Source organism: Arvicola amphibius, chromosome 12, assembly GCF_903992535.2.
Source record: "Arvicola amphibius chromosome 12, mArvAmp1.2, whole genome shotgun sequence".
NCBI classification, from domain to species: domain Eukaryota; kingdom Metazoa; phylum Chordata; class Mammalia; order Rodentia; family Cricetidae; genus Arvicola; species Arvicola amphibius.
This window is the reverse complement of record NC_052058.2, coordinates 19811678-19838747: the sequence shown is the minus strand read 5'-3', so window position 1 is coordinate 19838747 and position 27070 is coordinate 19811678. Positions and strand designations below refer to the sequence as shown.

General features: G+C 38.1%; 1 protein-coding gene across 2 annotated transcripts in view; it reads left to right on the top strand.

The window, feature by feature from the left end:
* The window catches only part of Fmn2 (formin 2), a 288272-nt gene that overhangs the window by 179352 nt on the left and 81850 nt on the right, over positions 1 to 27070 (top strand). The window contains exon 14 of one of the 2 annotated variants that reach the window (XM_038349910.1): positions 4115 to 4207. The exons of the other annotated variant lie outside the window; for it this stretch is intronic. Coding sequence (XP_038205838.1) covers positions 4115 to 4207 — 93 coding nt within the window. The remainder of the gene's footprint in view (positions 1 to 4114; positions 4208 to 27070) is intronic. 2 annotated transcript variants of the gene reach the window in all.

Below are 27070 nucleotides of genomic sequence, written 5' to 3'. Positions count from 1 at the left end.
CCTGGCATGCTGCCCTGTACGTGAAATTGTGTTGCAGTCTATTTTATAATGGAATAGCTGAGGTTTTCATTTCTCCTTCCCTCTGGCTGTATTTTTCTTTGTTGTGTAACCTAATGCATACTTCCCAATATCAATCCTTGAACATCACACAAAATCTCTTTGGCTCAGCAAAGTCTTTAAATTAAACAAAAGTTAACACGATTGGAATGATTCAGTTATGCCAGCAGCTTACTGACTAATGTTTTTTAATATTTGGATTTGACTATAATTAAGTTTTCCAAGAACCCTATCTTTGTTCTGATTTTAATAATGGTTCTAAATGACCCTTCATGTTTATATTGCAGTGTTTTGTGTTCTTAAAAAGAATTGCAGTCACATACCAATTTTTAAAAAGATAAGTACTAGCCAGAATGGTATGTTGTAAAATATGGTATACTACAGCTAAGAATTGAATGGAAGACAATGTTGTAAAGAAATATCCTAATGCCTTATGTGTTTACTGCCTTAAAATTATTCTTTTCTGTGTCGAGTGTTAGAATATGTATGAAGACTGCACATGAACAGAGGTTTTTAAACTCTAAGCCACACCATGGTGGGTTATACCAGCAGTTCCTTCCACCTTGACAAAATATCAAAAAATATTAGAATACATTTTATCTCACAAGGTTGAGCATTGAGAGCTAGAATCTGGGCTTTAATGTCCCTTGTGGTATTATGCCATCTTCCACTGGAGTATGTCCAAATCAAAGAAATCCGTAATCACGGGTGTAGCTGATAACTCTTTCTTTTGTGTGAGTTTCTGTTTCTTCTATACCTCAAGCACTGTGTTCCCAAGTGAGTAGGACACTCTTGACCTGAGGGAATAGGAATTATAGTAAGAGACAGTGATGCACAGCTAAATAAATGTGAGGCACTGTGATAGTTAACTGCCATCCTTTTCAGGCTGCCTGACAGGCGTCTCAGAGCTTAGCTCTTCAGGTTCAACTTTTAAGACTCAGATATCTTAAGGCAGTGGTTCTCAACCTGAGGGTTGTGACTCCTTTGGGATATTATGTATATTAGGTATTTACATCATGATTTATAACAGTCACAGAATTAATTATGAAGTAGCAAGAAAATAATTTTATGGTTGGATGTCACCACAATATGAGGAATTATATTAAAGGGTTGCATATTAGGAAGGTTGAGAACCACTGACTTAATTTCCATATCTGGTAGTTAAACTAGACTTGAATATTCATTTATTTCATCTAAGTCCTTCCTTTTATCCCATATCATGAATATGTTCTGTAGAGAAGGGACATGTGAAGTAGAGGGAAAGATTGCTTGCTTTAGAGTGACAATGGATCCCCCAAACTGGATATGTTTAGGTAGGAACAAGTACCAACAACTGATCATAAGGGCCAAGAAGATTTTAGGGGAATATGGTATATGAAGACTGAATAACTATGACATTTTACAAATTAGCAAGAAGTCAACTTTGATCAGAAGATAGATATTAATGATCTACACATGTGGATTAATTATAATTAATAATCCACACATGTGCATTCAAGCGATATAGCACAGTAAGTAAATAGAGAATGGTAGGGAGAAGTAGAAAATACACCTGCCCTTGGAGACTAAAATTCCATTACCCTTTAAAGACCTAGGCTGACGCATTGCGTTTTTTTTTTAATTGCACAAGTTTTTTTCTGAACACTTGCAGTATTTAAAAGCAACATCCAGGCATATTCCACCAAGGTTTGATTATCTAGAGAGATCTGTTTAATCTTAGATGTAAATCCTGATGGCTATCACTGTTTCACACTGGCAGGGGTGTGAGTGGACGACACTAGGAACTCCAAGACTCTGGCCAAACATTATCCATGTGTTTCCTAGATCTCAACTTGTGCTTCACTCTCATTGTGTACAGGGAATTAATTCTATTCTGACTTAAGGTAAAAGCTACATTAAACAGAGAAAAACATAATTTTGTTTACCTTATACTACGAATATAGTTCATAAGAGTATGGTGAGATTACTTGCGAAATTAAATGAAAAAAAATTTACAAAAATCTAAAGATAAAGACAAAGTATTACAATGTTTTATCATTTTTGTATGTGCACAGTCTGTGTGTGTGTGTGTGTGTGTGTGTGAGATGAGTATGTGTATGTCTGCATATGTGAATGGTGGTACACACATGTCTTGGTATTCTTGTAGAGGTCAGAGAATACGTTGGGTTTTGGCTAGAAGCATGTCCTTCTTGTCATTAACTGTCATGACCTGTAAGGCAGGTCAGCTGGCATTTGAGCTTTGTGGGTTTACTGCTGTTTCCCACCTCAATGTAGGAATACCATGGTCATTGCTATTGCCCTATGCTTTATGAGGGTTTTGACTCAGGTCATCCTGCTTGCATGGATGCTTTACACGCTGAGCCATCTCCCTAGCCCTCAATTTTTATTTTATTATTTGTTAAATGTTCTATTCTGTCAAACCTGCTGAGTGGAAACACTCGAAGACTTTGCCACAGTCAGCCCATGATCTGGTCAAGACTATGATGGGGATACCCACTGAAACAGTTTACCTGAGCTAATGGAACTCACTAACTCTAGCCAATCAGGGAAAGAGCCAGCATAGGACCAAACTAGACCCTCAGAATGTGGCACCAGGATTTATCCCTTTTGCTTGTGTTGGCTTTTTGGGAACCCATTCTCTTTGGATGGATACCTTGTTCAGCCTAGATATAGTAGGGAAGGCCTTGGATCTTCCTCAAAGCAATATGTTTTACTATCTCTGAGGAGTGGATGAAGGTGAGGTGGGGGTAAGACAGAAGGAATAGGAGGAGGAGAGGGAGTGGGAACAGGGATTAGTATGTAAAATGAAAAGATAGTTTGTTTTCTTCTTTTAAAAAATAAAATAAAATAAATCAGATTTAAAAAAACAAACAAAAATGTTTCTATCTTTGTGGGCTATCATCCATGATACAATCTAAGGCAGATGGCTGTAGTCTCTCTTGATTATCTGACCCATTCATTCCCTTCACCAAGTAGGTTCTGAGTAGTCCTGATAGTGAAGCACCCACACATAACACACACACACACACACACACACACACACACACACACACACGCACGCACATACACACGCACGCCCATACACACACACAAACTCACTGCTAATTGACTTCACTGAAGGGAAACATGGTTTTATAGGAACAACCTCAGCTTAAGGGAGTACTGGCCCATTTTCCAGAGGCCAGCATTGATCTGGACAGTATTTATATTTAAGGGTATAGTTTTCAGCTTCAGATCCCTGACTGAGTTAGAGCCCTCCTTCCCACAGTGACAGGTGTGGCTTCAGAAGTGCATAGAAATGATTCTCAATTCCAGCTGCATCTGTCCTGAGGGATTTATGATACTGGAGAACGGAAAGGGAGGACAAACATCAGTGTCTGCTCAGACTCGCTTATGAGTCTGCTCTTTCTTCTGGCTGCCATATTTAAACCCCAACTGCCTCAGTTGGCCTTGCCTTACATATCCTCTCTCTCTCTTCTTGCCTCCCTTTAAAGATTTGATTAAATTATCGGCAAAAAGTACTTGGTGCTGGCAAGTAAGTGCGTTGTAATACTGGCTGCCCTGCTAAGGTCACCTCCTTTTGTGTTATGTTTCAGAAATTTTGACTGTAATTAGAGATAAACTTGCATTCGAAGTCTGTTGATAGTTAAGAGAGTAGAAATGCTTAGCTACTGCTGTCCTGGGCTTCGCTGCAATGCTGCAACAGCTCACAGCTTTCAGCAGGTTTCAGCCCCAGAACTGCACTAGGATATAGACTCTGGGATCCTTACCATTTTGCACATGAAGGAACTGCGGTCCTTAGGTCTGAGACATTTGTCCAGCAGATCAGTTGAGAAGTGGTAGTTCTGGGTACATACATTCTTGGCAATGTCTTTTTGGTGGTTCATTGAAGGGGGGTATATAATATAATATGGTTCCAATGTGGATACACAACACACGTCAGTGAAAGTGGTAGAAGGGTTTTCTGACGCTGGCTCTTATGTTTTCTGAAAAAAAAATGTAATGTTCCCTTTGACAACGTGGCACTCTACAAATGATCTTGCTTTCTTCCTTTCAGCCTGTGAGGTGGAAGCGGGGAAAGTGTACCAGGTCTCCTCGGAAGAGCACATGCAGCCGTTCAAGGAGAGTATGGAGCAGTTCATCAGTCAAGGTAAACCACAGTGACGTTTCTGCCCGCCTTAGGCAGATGTGTAGGCATCTGGCTCAGTGAAAGTTTAAACAAGATGATCTTGGCATTGTTGAGAAAGCAACAACTCCCCAAATATCCAAACAAGACTTGGGTTAATCATCTTGCAGGCATAAGAGGCTAGTGATTTGCTAACTATGCTAGTCTTCCTTGTTACTGGAGGGTATTCTGTGAACAACACACTCTTGGTTTAAATAGTCTGTTTTAGGAAGACATTGTAACTTTGTGCTTTTATGTTAAAGATTATATATTTTGTGAAGTGTTTTTCTTTCTTCGTAATTGTTCTTTGCTGATGTTTTCAGTGATGCAGAATGAACTGAAGCCCTTGCAGACATGTTAGACAAATGCTCTACCACTGAGCTACATCACCAACATTTATCTCTGCATATGACCTCAGTTCAATCTGGTATTTATTTTCTTTGTCAAAACATTGTACCCAAAGAACAAAGTCCATTGGTGTCTTTTAAATCTTCAGGACACCATCTGTTATTTTTGTGGGGTGAATTAATACCTCTAGATAATTGATAAGTTTTTTTTCAGAGAGCTTTTTAACTACAAATATTATCTAGATAATACTTCCTACATTCTGGAGACATAACCAGGGTGGAAAAATTCAAAAGATACTAAATAAACTTGTTTCTTTTTTTTTAATTTGGTCTTACTGTTTGAAGTCATTGAAACTTACAATTATATCAAAGCATTTACTATTCAAAACATTTCAGGCCTGGAATGCAACATCTCTTCTGAAGATCAGATTTATATCATGCCATGCTCTGGGAAGGATTTTGCTCCTTGAGGAATTCTCCTAGAGGCAAACGTGGCATGAGAAAGAGGCCAAATAACACTCTGAAGCCTGGATCTGTTCTCTCTGTACTCGACTGTGGCGTTCATAATTTGGTCAATGGTGGTGACTTCTAAGGGATGAGTCCTGACACCTTTTAATGTACATAAGCACAGACTCCTTTAAGGTGACCAGGGAGAATGAGAAACTGTTGAGAATCTTGAATCAAAGTGATTATCATTCTCAGAGTCAACTCTATACGAACGTAGGCAGAAATCGTCATTCCTAATGTGTTCCTCTGCCAAAATCATAGCCTTGTGGTTAGATATCAGAGAACCCTGGTATCTCTTTCCCTTAGTGATGAAAAGGCTGAGTCCTGGTTTTTCCACCTGGTAGAATTTTAAGGTCAAGAATATGTCATTTAAAAAGATGATGCCTGACCGTAGAAGATTATATAGGGAAAAGTGCCTAGCAATCCTTTGTGGCTTAGTAAGAAGTAGGAAGTTATTGGATTTTTTCTTTGTTTTTTGTTTTTCAAGACAGGGTTTCTCAGTGTGGCCCTGGCTATCCTGGAACTCACTCTGTAGACTGGGTTGGCCTCAAACTTGGAGATCCAGAGGAAATCCTCTGCCTCCCAATTGTTGAGATTAAAAGCATGCACCACCACTGCCCAAGAAGTAAGACTTCTTAATCCTAGAACTTATCTAAAACAAAGGCACGCCTTTTGACAGATTTCATATGTAAAATGTTGGCAAGAGCACATATTGTACATGATTTCTTACACATAGTATAAATTTGTTACAAATTATGTCTGATTTATTTTATATAATGTTATCACATTATAGATGATTTATTATATAATATTGTTAATTTCTATTTAATAGGCAGAAATTGAAATTGTGTTTTTATGACTGAACTTTCCTTAGTCATTAAAAAACATGAATTAAAAAAAAAACAAGCTACTGAAAATTTAGGAATTGGGTTTCCAAAGCACAAAAGAACACCATAAATATTTTTCTTTGGTAATCATCTATCATTCAAGGCATAGACAAAGCCTATAGGATTTGTTTAGTAGTTTACACATGGAGAAGTCAGGATTTCCTAGTCAGGCTAAGTAAATATCTCTTTACACTTTAATGAAAATTCAAGAAGATCTTTTAACTTGTAGAGAAGGTCAAGTTGTTAGAAGTCATACACTTCTAAGTTAAATAAAAGCCTTTTTATAATGATAATAAAATATTTAGACTTTGGCAGGCATCACCTTCTGTCATTAGGTTAAACAGGTTAAACCTTCCTTTGTTTTTCTTTGTGGTATTTTATATTGTCTTTTTTTACTTATCTCTTACCCTGTTCAACTGTTATAGAATTATTTGTTCATTATAAAAATTAAGGGATCAGAGGATGTTGTTTGGTGGTTGAGCACATGCTAAATATGTTTGAGCCTCTGAGTTCAATCCCTAGCCACAAAAATTCAATGTGTCTGACATTCTATCAGCTACTTATTGTAGTAGTGAATGTGAAAGGTGTGTGTCTAAGTGGGTCCTCCATTACATGTTGTCATAAAGGCAAATAATGGAATAGACAACCATGAAGACGCCTTGGGAAAATGCACTTTGATCAAATGTGTGAAAAGTGTAAAAAATGAATGGTCATCTTTATTCATTCAGTCTCTTGAGCCTGTGTTTAGTGACTCATAGCAAGAATGATGGATGCCAAAGTATTTCTCTTAAGATAATTTTTTGTAAGGCAGAATTTGGAGGCTCTTGATATTTTCTAGGTACTAAGGGCAAATTCTAAAATAAAACTTACTGCTAACTATAGAGAATGCTACCTTAATAGCATCTGTCAAATCTTGGCTTGTAATTATGTTTTTATCAATAATAGCGCAGCTTTGTCATTCCATCCCGTGCCCAGGTGAGCCACAGGAGAATGCTCATATTTTATATATTCAGAGTCTATTTAAATGTGCTTAATTCTTTATTGTAAAAAAAATCTCTTGAACAGTTCAAAAGACAGACCGTGTCTAATGCTGGCCAAACGTTTTATTGCATTAGCTGCAGAGTCTAAGAGAAACATCTCTTATCCTTATAATCCAGCTATTGTGTGGTCTGTGGATCACATTCTAACAGTCTTTGTGGATTTCATCTCATCCCAGAACCCACTTATTCATCCAAATTTTTCCCTCCCTGCCTTCCTACTTCTACTCAAGCCAAGATTTCATGGTCTCCATTTCAACATCCCTTTTCTTGGAAATGTCTCTCATGTCTACTTTGCAATAGGCAGCTGGAGAGGACTGGTGTCTGCTGCTTTGAGGCTTTCATAGTTTGCGAAGGTGCTAGCTCCTCTGGGATCATCGAATGGAGATTCCCTCTAATCATGTTCTGACCTCTGCCCAACTTTGTATTTGATACAACACTTACTGTCTACTGCATTGCTTCTTCCTTCCTCAAACGTATAAGAGACACTGAGAGCAGCTTTGCTTGGCTTCTCCCTCTACTCCTAGAGAATGACCCCAGCCAGTTACTTGTCTTGCTCACCAGCCCAGAGATCAACAATCTTCCTCAAGACCATTTTGTTTTGCTATTATTTTATTATTTAAGGAATGATGGTAGATGGGAGAATTGAAGACAAAGAAGGGGAAGTGCGAAATAGGAGGAAGAGTACTCAGGAACAAATCAGGAGTCATATCATGTGGAAGGGAGCAGTAGATGAATGGCTGAGAAAGCTTCAAGGATCCAACTTTCTGAGTCCACATATCTCTAAATGAGAAACTTAGACTATATGCTGATATCCCTTTAGCAACATGGAAAAACTTAACTGGAGGCAGATCGGTCTTTGAAGAAAGTGGTTCCCTATACTATGTCTGGTGTAGGAGGTCCCCTTCTTACAACATATGTCATAGTACATGATCAGAGAAATGGGGAACCACGTACTGATGAAGTGATGGTGTTGGAGACAGAATAGACTTCCCTGGTTCTCATAAGAGAGAAGCACATGGACATAGATGATAGATATATCACAAGAGGTGTTCCAGTTTTTTCCATTTGTTAGATTTGAAGAATTGGAATTTTATCTAGTGTCTGATTTCAAAAGTCTACACTCTGAAATGATCCAAAAATCTGACTTTCTCGAGCAACGGTATCATGCATTGGAATGTTTGGGCTTGCACATCTTTGGGGATGGGTCGTCCATGGGGGTGTGAGCATCATGTGTATGTACGTAAACAAGTGTGCATGCTCAATGAGCAGATGGGTATGGGTTGGCCTCAGCATAGAGTTCTGCAGTTGAAAATTATGCATCAAGAGCAAAGAGATCCTTGAGTAGTTGTGCTCACCTAAGACAAGAGCAAAACACATCCGTGAGTGGTATTCTAAGAGAATGGTATTCTTAGAGGAAGGGAAGCTCCCATAGCTGGTAGTCTTCAGATAGGATAGAAAAATAACAGTCTCTTGTAATTAAAGCCTAGTTGGGAAGAATACCAAGATGTGAATGATTCCTTGTCCATGTGTAATTGTATTGAATGGCATCTAGACTGTAAATATGAAGTTTCCCAAGGTCATTGGATGGATTCTATTTTGTGGATTCATAGGAGCAGAAACCAAATTTGCAAGCTTTCACATTTAAAACAAGTGAGAAAGTAACAATTTGAAATAGTATTGTGGGGCAGCCATAATGATACATGTTAATTGTTTGATTAAATTTTTTAAATGAAGTTAGGATAATTTAGGTGACCTAAATTTTATGTCGTCTATAATGACTTTCTTTTGGGCACACATGATTGGGAAAATTAATTCTTAATATCTATATATCTGATCAAGATTATTTGTTAGTTTTTTTCAAATTTCTTTTGTGAAATATTTTTTTGGGTATGGCATAAAAATGTAAGATAATCCAGTTTGCTGGGAAATCTTAAAACTTTTTATAATTTCCTCAGAACTCAACACTCTTCTTCTTCTTCTCACCACCCCACCCTTTTTATTTGGGATCTAAGATGTACTTTACACAAACTGTCCACAAAAAAATATAATATTGCCCAACTATGGTGGACCTCAGATGTATTATATTGCCTGTATGTATATATAGTATCTGCTTGTGTTGCGACCTTTGGGAATCAAATCAGAGCTTGGTTTCCTTTGTTGGCCTTCACTGATTTTTAATTCATATTTTGATTCATGTGTGCTTTAAAATTTAATAAAAAAGAGTATAGGGTTATACCCACGCTAGTAATTGAAGTAAAGTCTCTACTGTTCTTTCATAAAGAAAAAAAATAGCAAATGGGATTTTTCACAAGCTGCCCGTATCTCCTGGTGTTTCACAGACACTTCTGCCCTTAACCAAAGCATAGCAAATTGAAGCTGAACAATTCCTGTGAGTTGCATCAAGATGAAAACGCATAAATCTGTAATCACATGCTTATAATTAGAAGGGTGTTGAAACCACAAGTCTTAAATATACAATCCCTGGTATTGGTAATATTATACATGAGAATGAAGAGATGCTGAAAGCAGGGTTATTAACTGTGCCAGGTCCTGGGCAGTCCACCAGCTCTGAGGCTTTTCTGTCAGAAATGGTACTGTCTAGCATAGAAGCAGGGTTCCATGGTCAGAAAGAGGGCAGCGGGTTGCTTTTATTCCTTTCTTACTTTTAAGCATAAGATGGGAATTCTTTTCAGTAATAAAAAAGAAATGGATGACCATTTGAAGAAGCATAATATCTTTTAATTTATTTGTTTTTAATTAATATGATGATAAATAACCATCATGGTATTTCTTTTATGCTAAATACTTTATTTTAGTTTCCTTCCAGTAGTCTTATGCTGGTGTCCAGTTTATAATACTGAAATGAAATTTCTGAGGGCCTCATTATTATTACTTAGATTTTGTTGTTTGTTTTTTTGTTTATTTGTTTTTTCTTTTGTTTTGGGTTTTGGATTTTTTTTAGACAATGTCTCACTCTGGCCTAGGCTGCCCCAAAGCTTATGATATAGTCCGAGTTGATCCTGAATTCTCCTGCTTCGGCCTCCTGACTACTGGGAGTACAGATCTGAGACATCATGCTGGGTTCAGAAAGCTTGCTGATGATTGAAATTACACAGTAATTAGTGGGTGGACATGGTGGAGCCAAGCCCTGGTAGAAATTGGAGATATTTTTTATTTTAATTTAAAAGTCGTAGTAATAATAAGGAAATCCAAAGAAATGGGAGACAAAGCTGCTGTAAAGTGTTGGCATAGGATGGTTACACTCAGGAACTCGCCATTAGCAGAGCTAAAAGGGAACTACTTTGCTGTTAGTGAGAGTACCCACAGATAGACAAAGCCATTTCCCTGTAGTGATAGTTTGTTTGTGTTTTAACAAATAAAGCTTGCCTGAAGATCAGAGTGCAGAGCTAAGCCACTAGAGGCCAAGGAGTGGTAGCGCTCACCTTTAATTCCAGAATTTGGGAGACAGTGGCAGAGGGATTTCTGTTAGTTCAAGGTCACCCTGTGCTACACAAGATTGAATCTGTCTAAAAGAGAAACAGAGCTCACACAAAAGTGATCCCAGCACTTGGGATCCCTTGCTTTTCATCCCTGCACTTGGGAGGTGGAGACAGGAGTGATAAGGCTGGGCAGAGAGAGGAATATAAGGTGGAAAGAGGTAGGAGTTCATTGCAGTCTGAGACTTGGTAGAGAGAGCTGCAGTCTGAAGTTTGGAGGAGACAGATGGAGTCTGGAGATGCAGTCTGAGGACAGGATCGCCCCTTTACTAATGCCCCTGAGCATTAGTAGAGGTAAAAGAACTCTCCAGTGGCTGGCCCCTCTGCTTCACTGATCTTCAGCATTAACCCCTATATCTGACTCTGGGTGTTTATTGTTAAGACCAATTAGAATTCATGCTACATTCCCCATAATATATTGATACATGATTATTCCATTTTAGATTCCCATGTGCCTTTCTGATAATTCTTTACGTAACAGAAGCACAGATTGGAGTTAACTCTTGTGGAAACGTAGCTCATCTCTCCACATCTCTCTGAGGGATTATATTTCCAACAGCCACAATCACTCCTCCTGCAGCTGGGAGTGGGAATTAATCAGAGTCTAGGAGGACTGAGAGGGAATTCTTTCCATCCGAGAGCCTCTCACAAGTACCTCCTACCTTTTTCCATTGGGGTGTTCCAGCCAGCATATCACAGTACACATCTCTCACATCTGTACAGTGTCCCAAGCTGTACCCTCAGCATCTAATTCTTAACAAGCAGCCAATAAAGACCTCTTTCCCAGGTAGAGGAATGGCTGTATTTCCAATGCCAGCTCCTGAGTCCTTCGGCCCTATTCATGTCCCTTAGGATTGTGTGGATTGCATGTCTACCTAGGTGATTTTCCAAGAGGAGAAGCTTTTCCTGTGCTTTGTCTCACAGCAAATGAGTGTTGCAGCTGTTTAAATAAACATGCATTCAGTGTAAACTCAGGTATCTCCTGGAATTCAAAGCTATTACCATTCCCTATTCAAAATCATAAATACATGATACTTATCTTTCCAAATCTTTGCCAACACTTGGTTCTTAGCTTTATTTCTTTTTTTTTATTTTTCCATTCAAAAATTTACACTTCCTCCCCTCATCCCATTCTCCTCCCCTTCCCCACTCACCCTCCTCCCTCCCCCACCCTGCTTGAGAGAGGGCAGGGAACCCTGCCCTGTGGGAAGTCCGAAGCCCTCCCCCCTGCATCCAGGCCTAGGAAGCTTTGCATCCAAATAGACTAGGGTCCCAAAAAGCCAGTACATGCAGTAAAAACAAGTCCCAGTGCCTTTATCAATGGTTTCTCAGTCAGCCCCCATTGTCAGCCACAATTAGAGAGTCCGGTTTGTTCGCATGCTCCTTCAGTCCTGGTCCACCTGGATTTGGTGAGCTCCCATTAGAATAGGCATACTGTCTCAGTGGGTGGACCAACCTCTCAGGGTCCTGACTTCCTTGCTCATCTTCTCCCTCCTTCTGCCCTTCAACTAGACCTTGGGAGCTCAGTCCCTTGCTCTGATGAGGGTCTCTGTCTCCATCTCCATCCGTCGCCCAACTGCACATTTGGACATTGGCTCTTATTTTGATGGTTTTGTTTTCATGTTCAATCTGTCAATTTATCTAAATTTATTTTTGTCTGTGGTCTGTGGTACAAATTTGATTTTGTGTCCTATGATGTTAGTTATTTGGTATATGCCATCTCTCCCCTCTTAATATGCCATGCAGGGTGTTCTCGTGGCTTTCTCAATTTTTTTTTCGTAATTCCAAGCTTGTTGCTGCCTTATTTACTGGAGTCTCCAAGAAATCGTGGAACAAGGAGAGGCTTAGAGGGCATATCCATTTTAGTAATTTAGCTTTCCGTAAAACTTGAGAGTTGCAATGTCAAGTTCCCTTCTAGGATCTGGACACAGTTACATAAATATCTATAGATTATTCTGGGTAGAACCGACATCCCTATGGTGTCCATGCTTGCATCCTGTGAACACAGAGCAGAGCCCATTTGTGTAGATCTCTGAACACATGAACATGTGTTCATGTCTGTCTAAAAGGTCTTACCATCTTGCTAAGAGCTTTACTTTTTGGAAGATGTATTCCTATTGACTTTTTTGGGGGCTGTATTTTATGAATTATATTTATGGTCTTTGAACGTACATAGTATTCAATAACTAATGTGTTGCTGCTGTTTATTATAGACTACAAACTTACTGAACTTTCTTAGTCATGTGCCCGAGTGGGGATTTTTTTTTTTTTTTACATTTCATGTACAATGTATTTTATTTCTGGAATTTTTTTCCAGTTTATTTATTTTTTATTAAAAATTGCCATCTCCTCCCCTCCTCCTCCCTCTTCCCTCCCCTCCCCTCCACCCACACCCCCACTCCCTCCCTCTTGAGGCCAAACAGCCATCAGGGTTCTCTACACTATGTTGAGTCCAAGGTCCTCCCAACTCCCCCCAGGTCCAGGAAGGTGAGCAACCAAACTGACAAGGCTCACACAGAGCCCGTCCATGTCATAGAGACCAAGCCCATCGCCATTGTCCTTGGCTCCTCGGGTCAGCCTCCACCATCAGCCACCCTCAGAGAGTCCGATTTGGTCGCAGGACAGAACTAATGGGAGACCACCAAGTCCGAGTGGGGATTTTTTTAAATTAAATAATATTTTTTCATTCATTTTGCATACCAACCAGTTTCCCTTCCCTCCTCTCCTCCCATTCCTTGCCCTTTCCCTCCTTTCTTTTCCCCATTCCTTCCTCCTCCATCTCCATTCATAAAGGGGCAGGCCTGCCATGGTTGCACAAAGCATGGCACATCAAGTTGATGCAGGACAAGCTCCTCTCTTTATGTCAAGGCTGGGCCAGGTAATCCATCATGGGGAACAGGTTACCAAAAACCAACTAAGCATCAGGAAGAGGTCCTGCTTCTACTGTTTTCTATCTAAGAGACCAAGCTACACAATTGTCACAGAAATGCAGAGGGCCTAGGTGGGTCCCATGTAGTCTCCCTAACTGTTGGTCCAGCATCTGTGAGATCTTGTATCTCGTCTTTGTGGGTTTCCCCATCATGATCCCCTGACTGGTACAATCCCTCCTCCCTTCCTTCCGCAAGACTCTCAGAGTTCATCACAGTACTTGTCTGTGGATCGCTGCCCCTGCTTCCATTAGTTACTGGTTAGAGTATCTCTAATGGTAAATAGAGAAGTCAGCAATCTGCTTACAGTTGATGGCCAGTTCAGGACCTCTCTCCACCATTGCTAGCAGTCTTAGGCGGGGTAGTCTTTGTGGGTTCCTGTGGTTTTCACTGGCACCATGTTTTTCCTTAACGCCCAAATGTCCCCGCCATCAAGACCTCTCTTTTGTTAATCTCCCTCTCCATCCTGTCTCCACCCCACCAGCCTGCCAAGCCTGCTTCCTCTGGTTCCCATTACCCCATCCCACCCAAATGCAGCCTCCAGATTACCCAGGGTATCTTTTCTACTTCCCTTTCCCAGGGAAACCCATACATCCCTCTTTGGGCTCTCCTTGTTATCTAGCCTCTCTGAGGCTATTTATTTTAGGTTGATTATCCTATCCTTTATTCCTAATAACCATTTATGAGTGAGTACATATTATGTTTTATCATGTTTGCCTTTCTGGGTCTGGGTTACCTCACTGAGAATTATTTTTTTTATTTCATTTTCCTGTAAGTTTCATAAGGTTACTTCTTTTCTTTTCTTTTCTTTTCTTTTCTTTTCTATTTTTTCAACTGAGTAGTACTTCATTGTGTAAATGTACCACATTTTCCTTACCCATTCTTTCATTGAGGGGCAACTAGGTTGTTTCCAGTTTCTAGCTATTATGAATAATGCTGCTGTGAACATAGTTGAGCAAGTGTCCTTTTGGTATGACTGTGCATCCTTTGGATATATGTCCAAAATTCATTTAGCTGAGTCTTGTGGTAGATTGATTCCCAATATTCTAAGAAACTGCCATACGGATTTCCAAAGTGACTGTATAAGTTTGCACTGCCACTAGCAGTAGAGGAGTGTTCTCCTTAGTCCACATCCGCTCCAGCATAAGCTGTCATTAGTGGTTTTGATCTTTTAACCATTCTGAAAAGTGGAAGATTACTATCTCAGAGTCGTTTTGATTAGCATTTGAACTTTTTGAGTTAATTTTGTGACCCACCACATTACTAAAGGAGTTTATCAGTTGTTGGAGTTCCCTGGTAGAATTTTGGGGGTCACTTATTATACTGTCATGTCATCTACAAATAGAAAGTTTGACTGCTTCCTTTCTTTTTGTATCCTCTTGATCTCCTTTTGTTGTCTTGTTTCTTTAGGTAGAACTTCCAGTACTTGATTGAATAGATATGGAAAGAGTGGACAACCTTTTCTTGTTCCTGATTTTAGTTTAATTGCTTTGAGTTTCTCTCCATTTAATTTGATGTTGACTGTCAGCTTGCTGTACATTGCATTTATTATGCTTAGATATATTCTTTGCATCCCTGATCTCTCTAAGACTTTTATCATGAAGGGGTGTTGGATTTTTTCAAAGTCATTTTCATCATCTAATGATATGATTGTATAAATTTTTCTTTCAGTTTGTTTATATAGTAGATTACATTGACAGGTTTTCATATGTTGAACCATCCTGCTTTTTGCATCTCTGGGATGACGCCAACTTGATCATGGTGGATGATTTTCCTGATGTGTTCTTGAATTCGGTTTGCAAATATTTTAATAAGTATTTTTGTATCAATGTTCAAGAGGAGATTTGTCTGTAATTTTTTTTTATTTTGTTGCATCTTTGGATGTTTTGAGTATCAGGGTAACTGTAGCCTCATAAAAAGAGTTTGGTAATGTTCCTTCTGTTTATATTGTGTGGAATAATTTGAAGAGAATTATTAGCTCTTCTGTGAAATTCTAATCGAATTCTGAGCTAAAACCATCTGGCCCTGGGCTTTTTTTGGTTGGGAGACTTTTAATGGTTGCTTCTATTTCCTTAGGGGTAATAAGTATATTTAAATTGTTTATCTGTTCTTGATTTAATTTTGGTATGTTGTATCTATCAGAAAATTGTTCATTTCTTTTAGATTTTCCAATTTTATGTAGGATAAGATGATCTGATGATTCTGTGGATTTCCTTAGTGTCTGTTGTTATATCCCCCTTTTCATTTCTGATTTTGTTACTTTGAATATTCTCTCTCTGCCTTTAGGTTAGTTTGGATAAGGGTTTGTTATTCTTGTTAAGAAGCAACTTTTTTATTATTCTCTGTGTTGTTCTTTTTGTTTCTGTTTTATTGATTTTAGTCCTGAGTTTGATTATTTCCTGATGTCTACTTCTCATGGATGAATTTGCTTCTTTTTGTTCTAGAGCTTTCAGGTATTCTGTTAAGTCACTAGTGTGAAATTTCTTTAAATTCTTTATGTGGGTACTTATGAGCGTTCATCTTAGCACTGCTTTCATAGTGTCCCATAAATTTGGGTATGGTGTGGGATGTCCTTCTGTATATGTATTGCTTTTATTAGTTAATGAATAAAGCTGTTTTGGCCATTGGCTTAGCAGAATAGAGCAAGGTGGGAATTCCAAGCAGATAGAGAAGGAAAGAAAATGGAGTTAAAGGGAGACCATGTAGCCACTGAAGAAGAAAGATGCCCATGGGAGCCCAATGGACCTTGCCAATAGGCCACAACCTGATGGTGATGCACAGATTAATAGAGATGGGTTAATTTAAGATATAAGAGTTAGCTAGCAATTCACCTAAGTGATTGGCCAAGCAGTGTTTTTATTAATACATTTTCTGTGTGATTTCTGGTCTGGACACATGGAAACAAGCAAGCAGTCTCTGCCAATATGAGTATTTTGTACATTTGTTTTTATTGAAATCTAGTAATTCTTTAATTTCTGTCTTTATTTCTTTCTTGACCCAGTGGTAATTCAAAGGAGAATTGTTCAGTTTCCATGAGTTTGTACACTTTCTATAATTTGTGTTGTTGTTGAATTCTATCATTAAGCCGTGGTGATCTGATAAGATACAGAGGTTTATTCCAATTTTTTTTTGTATCTGTTAAGTTTTGCTTTATGACAGAGTATGTGGTCAAGTTTAGAGAAGGTTCTATGAGGTGTTGAGAAGAAGGTATATTTTTGTGTTTGGGTGGGTGAAATGTTACATAGATGTGTGTTAAAGTACAAAGTACAATTGAGTCATAACATCTATTAGATCCCTTATTTCTCTGTTAATATTCTGTTTGGCAGACCTGTCCGTTGGTGAGAGTGAGGTGTTAAATCTCCCACTATTAAAGTATGGGGTTTGATGTGTAGTTTTAAGCTTTAGTAATGTTTCTTTTACAAATGTGGGTTCCCTTGTATTTGAGGCATAAATGTTCAGATTGGAGACTTCATCTTGATGGATTTTTCTCCCTGTGGTAAATATTAAATGTCCTTCTTCATTTCTGTTGATAAATTTTAGTTTGAAGTCAATTTTGTTAGTTGTTAGTATAGTTACACCAACTTGTTTCTTAGGTCCATTTGATTGGAAAGTCTTTTCCTAACCTTTTACTCTGAGATAATCTTTGTCTTTGAAGTTGAGGTATATTTCTTGTATACAGCAGAAGGATGGATCCCATTTTTGTATCCATTCTGCTAGCCAATGTCTTTATAGATGCAAATTAAGTCCATTCCTATTAAGAGAAATAAATCAGTGATTGTTAGTTCCTGGTTTTTTGTTTTGTTTTGTTTGGTGTAGAAGGAGTTGCAGGCCGCTTCACGCCGCCTGGCTCCCGGCCACCTGGACAGCTTATGCACCAAAATAACAACACACAAACTGTATTTATTTAAACACTGCCTGACCCATTAGTTTCAGCCTCTTATTGGCTAATTCTCATATTTTGACTAACCCATATCTAATAATCTGTATGCCACCACGAGATCGTGGCTTATCGGGAAAGATTCAGCATGTCTGACCTGGAGGCTGGCTCCATGGCATCTGTCTCAGAGAGGAGAGGCATAGCGTCAGACTAACTTACCTTCTTCCCAGCATTCTGTTCTGTCTACTCCACCTATCTATCCTGCCCTATCAAAAAGCCAAGGCAGTTTCTTTATTAACCAATGAGAGTCCTCCATCAGTTTGGTTTGGTTTGGTTTTGTTGGTTGTGCTGGTAGTGTGTGTGTTTCCCTTCTTTGAGCTTGAATTCTTTTTCTATCCCTGTTACTGATAGGTACTTTTCATGGTGTTCCAAATTTCCTGGATGTTTTGTGTTAAGAATTTGTTGGATTTAATATTTTCTTTGACTGATGAATCTATTTCCTCTGTCATATCTTCAATGCCTGAGAGTATCTCTTCCATCTTTTGTATTCTGCTGTATATGCTTGTATCTATAGTTCCTGTTTGCTTACCCAAATTTTCTATTTTCAGAATTCCCTCAGTTTGTGTTTTCTTTATTGCCTCTATTTCAATTTTCAAGTCTTGAACTGTTTCCTTCACTCATTTGATTGTTTTTTCTGAACTTTCTTTCAGGGATTTATTGATATCTACCAATTTTTGTTTGTCTTTTCCTCGATTTCTGTAAGAGAATTTCTCATTTCTTCTTTAACAGACTCTATCATATTCATAAAGCTATTTTAAAGGTTGTTTTCTTCTACTTCATCTGCGTTGGGATACTCAGGTGTTGCTGTTGTAGAAGGACTAGGTTCTGTTGAAGCCTTATTCGTCTTGGTGTTGTGGAATATATTTTTATGCTGCCATTTACATGTGCTCAATCACTTCACCAACAGAGTTGTCCACCTGCCCCCCCCCCCGTGTCTTTACATTTTAAAGTGTGGCTTTGGTATTTTAACACAATATTTTCATTGTATTTTGCTATATTATCATATTTGAATATATTTGCTGTGGAACAATTACCATAGTCAAGCAAATTGATATATCTATTATTTCATAGTTACCTTTTTTGTATTTATGGCACACAAATCTAAAATTTATTCTTCTAGCAGGTTTCCAATGTGTGATGTGATATTGCTTATTCTCCTCATGGCATTGGTTAGTTATCTGAGCTTAATCATCCTTTGTAACTACAGCTTTGGACTATTTAACTTCCATCTCCCATATACTACTTGCCCTTTTTAGTCTTCTGTTTCAGTATATTTGAGGGCTTGAGGGAGTTTGGCTACGCTTTTTTTAGATTCCACATGTTCGTGACATCATACAATATTTTTCTTTCTGTTAACACAATTCTTTAACAACGTCTGATGTTGCTATTTTTACTTCTTTAAGCACTACAAATCTGCAGCCTCTTTCTGTTAATCTGACTTATTTATATGTCACTCTTTTGCCCAGTTTTAGCCTTAGTCTACACTTTTTTGTGATTCCTAAAATAGAGAATTATCATTGTTTTAAGTATTTAGATTTGAGTTTCACTTTAATAGTCATGTTTTCTTCACTGACCATTTCTTCATCTTACCCCTACCTTCTGGGATTATTTTTCTCCTGTCAAATGTCTGTCCTTTAAAAACCACTTTGCACTGAATTCAGGAGTGTAAATTGCTCTTATCTGTGTAAAAATTTATTTATATCACATTTGCTTTTTGAGACATAGATGTGCTAATCATGAGACATTGGCCCGAAGGGTAATAATTCCTTTTAGTAGTCTGGATGCCCTGATTCATCTGTTCCCTGATGCATTGACAGTGACTTGGGTTCAGTTTTAGTCTCTGTTTTTAGTCTGAATTTGCTTAAGGGCCTTGTTCATGTTTCCTCTTCTCTTTATATTTGTTTTGGATAATCATCAGGAGGCTCTACCAAACAAGAATTATTTTAAAATAAATTCTTTCCTTACACGTTAATACAGCACTTTGTGTTCTACAGCCCAGTGCACTGCAAAGGTTCAACTATGTGTTGCATGAGAGGATTCCCCTTCCATTCACAGCTGGTGTGGAGTGAGCACACTTCCTCAAGGTCTAACCCATAGGATGGTCCTTTGCAGTATCTACCTTTAAGCTACCTCCAGACACATTGGATCTTTTCCTGTTTGTTCATGCAAGGAAAGTTCTAAGTGTCAATGATAGCCTCGGGGATGCTGCCTTACACTCCTTGAATTCCTCCTCCTCTTTGTTTCAATGGCCTGAGAGAATTTTCCTTATTTTCTGTCAAGTTTATTCATGTATTGGCTTTTATTTTATTTCAGTTTGTGTGTGTAGGGGTGTGCATATGTGCATACACACACACACACACAAATGCACACGTGAAACCCTGTATATCTTGTATCTAATAAGTCCATAATACTGTTGAAAATAAAGGTCTACCTTGTTTTTGTGAATATTGGAGCATATTTACAATATTTTGTATCAGTGTGTTCTTCCAAATGATTTTATTTCATTGTCAAGGTGTTGCTAAACTTATTTGCTAGTTTCTGTACTTACCAGTCTTTCCCCCACTATATAACTATATATATTTCTCCACATGTATACTTAGTTGTGCATAGTGCATGTATCAGCGTAACCTTATTCATGATGCCAACTTTCTAATACACTTCCTCATCCCACTCATTTCCCTGTTGGTTACAAACGCCTGAATCCACTCCACTCTAGTCCTAAGGCATCAACTCTCTCAGCCCCAAATAATCTCTTACCTTTAAGTCACCAGCATATAATCTGCGTCTTTTCCTTGTCACCAGATACTGACATTATGTTATTGCATGAGCACGAACAACCTTCATCTAATCTACAGTCTTCTGCAAAAGCATAGGGTTCAGTCATTATTACTGAAGTGTGTGAATGTCCATTGTAATGCATCTAAACTATATGTTTAGAATGTTGCTCAAGTGTCCTCCATGTGATGTAATTAATACATAAATAATTGAATGGTTTTATGATTAAGTTTACGTAAGGCTAAGTCTACCATGAATTTCTGAACAAAATGCCTTACTCTTATAGCAGAAAGCTAAACACTTTAAAACTTTTTACTGTTTTCTTTTTATATTTGTTTATTTCATTTTATGTCTATGTATATGCACTACATACATGCAAGAGACTGAAATGTTAGAAGGTCTGCAGTGGGTCCCCTAAAATTGGAGTTATAGGCAGTTGTGAGCCATCATATAGATGCTGGGAACTGAATTCAGGCCTTCTGTAAAAACAGGAAGTGATCTTAACTCAACTGCTGAGCCATCTCTCCTACCCTAACTATCTCACTTTGTTTACCTTCTTTTTCCCACCTGACTCTTCTGCATCACGGCCAAAGCTTCTCAATTGATGAAATGCCCTTAACCATCGGTTCCTAGCCATTCAATTCATTTTCCACCCACAAAAGCTAACCTTACCAGGCTGTGTGAAGAGTCTCCATTCATTGTTAGCATTGGGCTGATCTTGTATATGCTTCCTTTGAAAACTGTGCAGATTGTGTCGTCTATCAACTACTAAGAGGAGAGGATTCGAACCACTGCTCACTGGTACTTCCTCATATCCATCTTTCCCTTCAGTTTTATCTCGTGTTCTTTTCCTTTTGGATATGACAGTTTTTGCTTCATGGAATTTGAAGCTTTGATTCTGGGTAGATTCATAATCAGAATTTGTTTATCTTGTTGTTGAGTTACCTCTTTATTATAGCACTTGACTTTTTTCCCTAACAAAATTTCTCCTTCTAAAGTCTAAGTTATCTAATTTTAATTCAGCCATGTCAGCTTCATTGTGATTAGTGTTTGCACAATGCCATTTTTATTCTTTGACTTTCAATCTAACCTAAGTTCGTGTCTCTATTTTTAAGTGGGAGTTCCATTAGATAGCATGGAGCTGGAAGTTTTCAGTCTAACAATCCTGCCCTGCCTTTCAGTTGGAGTGTTTAGACCATTAGTTTGATTAAAAATATGATTGGGTTTAATTTATCATCCTTACATCTGTCTACATTTATCCCGTATGATGTTTAGGTCCTTCCTTTTATCGATTGGGTTTTTGTAGTTTTCTATATTTCCACTATCAGCTAATACACTATACATCATTGTTTTGTATTTTCATGATTGCTGTCATGTTCTGTCCCATTTAATTCATCACTATCTTCAGACAGAGCGATACCAGTCTTCACTGGTACAAAAACCTTACACGACAGTCTTATATTTCTCCTGTAATTCTTGCTATTTTCATGTATTTTAGTCCTAGATATATTATCACAAAATAATATTTTATTCCTATTTTTTATCATTTATTTAGAGAAGGCATGCTTTATATTCATGCTCATAAATAGCACGTCCCAGTTCTTTTTATTTGTTTATATAGATCTAATGTTTCATTTCCTTTAACACTTCCCAGTGTGTACATTTCCAAGTGCAAAATTGTTCTAGCATCTGAATGCTTGTAAAATTTTGTTTAGATTCTATTTTTGAGCAGTTGTGCTGGGCAGCTTTCTATCAGTGTGACAAAAGACCTGCGGTGACCCACTTAAACAGAGGAATGGTTTATTTTGATTAATGGCTTCTGAGGTTTCATTTCAAGGTCACGTTGGCCCTGTTCTTTGGGAATGTTTGGCAGAAGAAGCTGGTGTGCCTCCTTCATTTGAGAGGTAAAAGGAAAAGAGGAGGAAAATGAGGAGGAGGAATGACTTTTGTCCCAATATCTGATACCTCCTTCATGACCAAAGGCCAATGACCCCATCTCCCTCCAGTAGCCCACCTCCTAAAAGTGCTACCATCTGTCAGTAGCAAGACAGCTTGAAAACCAAGCCTTTAAGAAATACTTACAAAGTTATAACTACTTTGTGTGTGTGTATGTGTGTGTGTGTGTGTGTGATTCTATACCCAATTTAATAATTGATTCTTCTCTGCTTTCAGTATCTGATGAGAAATCTGTATCAATTTTCTATTGTTACTGTGACATATGACCACAAACCTGACAGCTTAACAGAATTTTCAGATACACAAAATAGGGTGGTGGTATTTTCAGAACTATATTTTTGCTAGAGACTATAAAATACAATCCATTTTTTCTCTTATGCAAATTCTAATAATAGTTGGCTTTGTTTTGGGCATATCATTGAATATGATGTGTGATTCAGTCTGGTGCCTTTTTCAGGCCTCTTTTTAAGCTTGCTTAAGCAAATCAGGAGTCAACACCACTGTGCTCTCCTAATGTGGTCTTACCTGCTGGAGGCTCTCATAACTACTCTATACATGTTTTCTGTATAGAGTAGTTATGAAGTCTTCAGACTTCAGACTCTCACTTTGACCTTGAAGGATCTTTGGGGTGCTTCTTCCTTAGTGGGTCTTTGCTTGGATTTGTGGTATTTCCCTGTAGGCATGTGTCACTTAATACTGTCAAAATTTAGAGAGACCTTGAAGATAATTTTTTTCTGCTTTTATGAGTGGTTTATTTCCTCTCTAGACCTTTACCACTGAATTTCAGCCACATCACCTTCCATTTCTTAAATTCTCCCAAGATGATTAGCTTCTGTGAGCTGCCCCTTCCAGCACCCATAGTCTGGAAATTGACTTTTGAAAGAACAATGTAGAGAGATGGGGGACTGAGGAGCTCCCAGTGCTCCCTATGCTTCCCCTGTTCCCAGTGCTCCTCATGCTCCCAATGCTCCCCATGCTCTAGAGGATGAAAACTGCTATCTCATGAGTTCTATCCACTTTCCCAAATCATTAGAGCCAGACAGACTGGCTCCAGGGAAGTCTGGAAGTCTATGACTCCTTTAAAAGTGTATTTCCCTTCTTTAGACTGAGCACAAATCTCTGTTCTTCACTCTGTTTCTGTGCTATCATTCAGGAGCCTATATTCCCTGACAAGGCCTTTTTGCCAACTATTCCATTACCTGCTTCCCAGCTTCTCTCCTTAGGCCTTCCTTCTTAACTCCTTGAGTGTTTGCTTCAGAACCTTACGTTTCTTTCCATTTTCTGTTTACTCTCTCCAGTCTCTATGTGTTAATATGCCTGGGACTTGCTCATCATTATAATCCAAATGCAGATGCCTTTATTTCCTGCTCATTTATCTCAGAGGGCAAATGAGAGTCTCATTGGGCTGTGCACATGAGATATTTGACAGTGTTACAACTTTGGATTCGATTGCTGAACCCTGCCTTTTCATGCCCTATTTTTTTCTAAAATTTTATGTGACATTTTTCACCCTTAATTCAAGACTGTAAACTGTAATACAGTTCCTTTCTCATTGGGGTTTATTATTGTGGGTTATTACATATAAAATTAGCCAGGTAATATACATGTAGGCTGTAATACTCCAATATAGCTATTATTGTCCATTATGTGGCCATAATTTCCTTCCCATTGATCATTTTCTTGATATAAAAGACGATACAAATATGCCACATGAGCCCCAACAAATGATCCCCAACATGCAATAGATGCATAGATATTTGTTGAAATATTGGAATGTTCATTTATGTGGCTTTGATTTCTAGAATTGAAATGCTCTCATCTTCAAACATTGTTTTGGCAAGTAATATTAGGAAGAAAAGAAAACACATTGAAGGAGTTTTTATGGTTTTCAGATTTTTATTTCCAGCTGTTTTATATTTTCATGTTTCAGATTCAACAGTCAGTGGATATTGCTTTTAATATTGAAAGCTCAGTCTTAAGATACATATGTTTGCAGTTTTAGCACACAGCTTATCATGATTTGGGTTCCACCTGAAGGGTACTAATTTGGAGTCAGCCTGGTATCAGTGCATATTCTTGACTTCTCTGGTAGAAGAGCTATTTCTCAGCAAAGAAAGACAAAGGAGTAGCCCTGAGTGTGTCTTCATTTTTATACATTAGTGGAAGTTGACCAGAGATCTCCAAAGTCTATAGATGGAGTAACATATAGCTTCCAGGTAAAATTGGTTTTAAGAATAGGTGATACTGAGAATTGTTCTAGTTGGAAATAGATAACTGTTATCAGAAATATCGACAGAGTTTTCCACATGTGTGTGCATTGAAAGTTTTTACAAATCTTTTCCATTTTGGGTTTTTTGATTAATATTTGGAAAGGAATCTATGACAAAGGAGCATTCAAACGTATATATATATATACACACACACACACACACACACACACACACACACACATATCAGACCGGGTGATAGCAGTGCATGGCTTTATTGTAGTTTGAGTTTTGCTAAAATGCCACATATATCAAATTTTAAAAGTATATATGGTTTTTAATTGTTTGTTTTTTGAGTTTTTAATAACAAACATTAATATATTATGTTTGTGCGTGTGTGTGTATATTTATACATACATACATATGGAAAAAATGGTGCATATTTTTACATGCAAAGTTGAAATGCCCTTAGTACTAACAGGTAGCTATGAATACTGTAAAGGCCAAGTTTAATGCATTATTTTCCAGATACGGGCTTTCTTCCTCCCGAGCTATTCTACAGCAATGGTTTTATTGTCCTAAAAGCTTTAGCAGCACTGGAGCAGAGAATGCAGTGAAGCGAGGCTTGGCTTTTTTCTGCTGTCGGAGCAAAGATACTCAGAATCATCCTGTCGGACATGTCTACCCTTCCAAAATTGACTTGACTTTTACTACATTGTCAAAAGGAGGAGTGTCTTAAAAGTCACAAAACTAAAAGCAATATATTTGCGGTTAAATGACAACCTCAGATGACTCAGAGGAAAGGCAGCCCATCTGTCTAAAGGAATAAGCCATACTGGCTGCACTTAAAAGCGACCCAAATGCACATTCATAGCTAATTATAAACAAAAACTAGTTAACACTTTAAATAAAAGGAAAAATAGCACAAAGATTTAGAGCCTAGACAAGTAGATGAAAGGGCTCTGAGTTGTCTTCCATCTGATATTACTCAGAGGCAACTCTGTCTCCAATTACCTGGGAATATGTGGTATTCCCTCATGAAAGCTGGGGATCACAGAGGGCGTTCGTTCAGTGCCTCTGCTTACTCAGTCGTTTGGAACAAGGTCAGCAGAAATATCTCACAGTGCCAAAGAGTCTGGAGCCAGACGGAGACTAGAGACACCAATCACCGGGTCAGATGACTAACTTAGTAGGGCAGCAAGCACCAGGAATAATTTGTGGGGCCAGAAGTTCAGGGTAAGACGCCTCAGTGCTGCCTGAGAAGACATCATCAGGACTGCTGGCTTTAACTACTCGCGTGCTCCATGGTTCAGAACCATTCCACCATTCGTTTGGTGGAATCAGACTAAGAGGCTAGATAATCTTACACTGTAATACTAAAATAAATGAGCACGAATAAAAGTAAATGATGAAAGCTGCCTCCTAAGAAGTTTAGTGGTATTTTTGTTTTGTTTTGTTTTGTTTTGTTTGTTTGTTGTGGTCCCAACCGTGGGCTTTCTCTGCCACGAATTGCAGATCTTTACCCGGTGAATTTAAAGGCTAAAGAGTAACAGCCATGATGTTAGGTTTAATACTATCTAACCCTTCCCCTCTGAGGATCAGCAATTGACCGACAACTTTCCTAGCATGGTTTCTCCATACAGTTTTACGTCTATCAAAATAACACTTGCTGATATTCTCTGGAGATTACCTAATGCGAACCATTTTCTTCTTTCCCATTGTTCTTATTCAATCAGTCTGTTTCTTCCTCCCAGGTCAGTAGAGAATTCACTGCTTTCTTTCACTCTTTTGCCTGTCACTCTATGTCCAAGCGTGTATTAGGTCTACATCTTCCCCAGACATTTTCTTGCTGATGGCTTTCAAGCACCAGGACCTGCATGGTTGTCCGTGGTATATTCAGAATAACATACCTGCTTTGGAGAAGCATTGAAAATTTTGTTTGTTTTTAAAGACAAGTTCTTACTGTGGAACTCTAACTGCATTGGAATTCACTATGTAAACCAGACAGGCCTTGAACTCACAGAGATCCATCTTTCTCTGCCTCCCAAGTGCTGGGCTTGGAAGTGTTTGCCACCATACACAGATTAAAAAAAAATCATTTTATCTTTGAGATTTTGGCGTGTTTTCCCTAAATTCACCAAAAGCACTGATGCTTGGGGCAGTTTTATTTACTGTTATGCCCTTCAAAAATAATAAAAACAAATCTAGGAAGATATTAGGCCCAGCTTATATTATGGAAATTGAGAATTTTCTAGGTATGTTGGATTCTCTATGGAGTTGGGTACAATGAGAGCTGATAGTCTGGCTACTAAGTAAGCCTCAGAGGGAGATCCCCTGAGCCTAGGAGAAAGGAAAAGAAGGGAAGAAAGAAGAAGAAAATCCTGACTCAAGCTAAGTAGTTAGTAAAAGAAATGTACCTGAAAATACTTTAGGGTTATTCCAAAATTCTATAAAGGTCTTGGGACATCATTTCTCCACATTGATGGAGAGGTATTTTTGTTTTAGTTAAGTATAGATTTAATCTATTTAATTTATTTTATTTAATCTATTTATTTTGTGTAGAAAAATAAAAAAATAAATCTTGTATATTTTTAACATTCTGAAAATAATACACTTCATCCTTTTGAATTAACAATGATATAAAAATAGATGAAGGACACTATTGGTATTACCTCAAGCACTAGGTGATTAATACACTATCTTACTGAAATATGAACCAACTCAATAAAAGAAAATGATACTACAGTCTCATGTAGAAAGATTGTGCC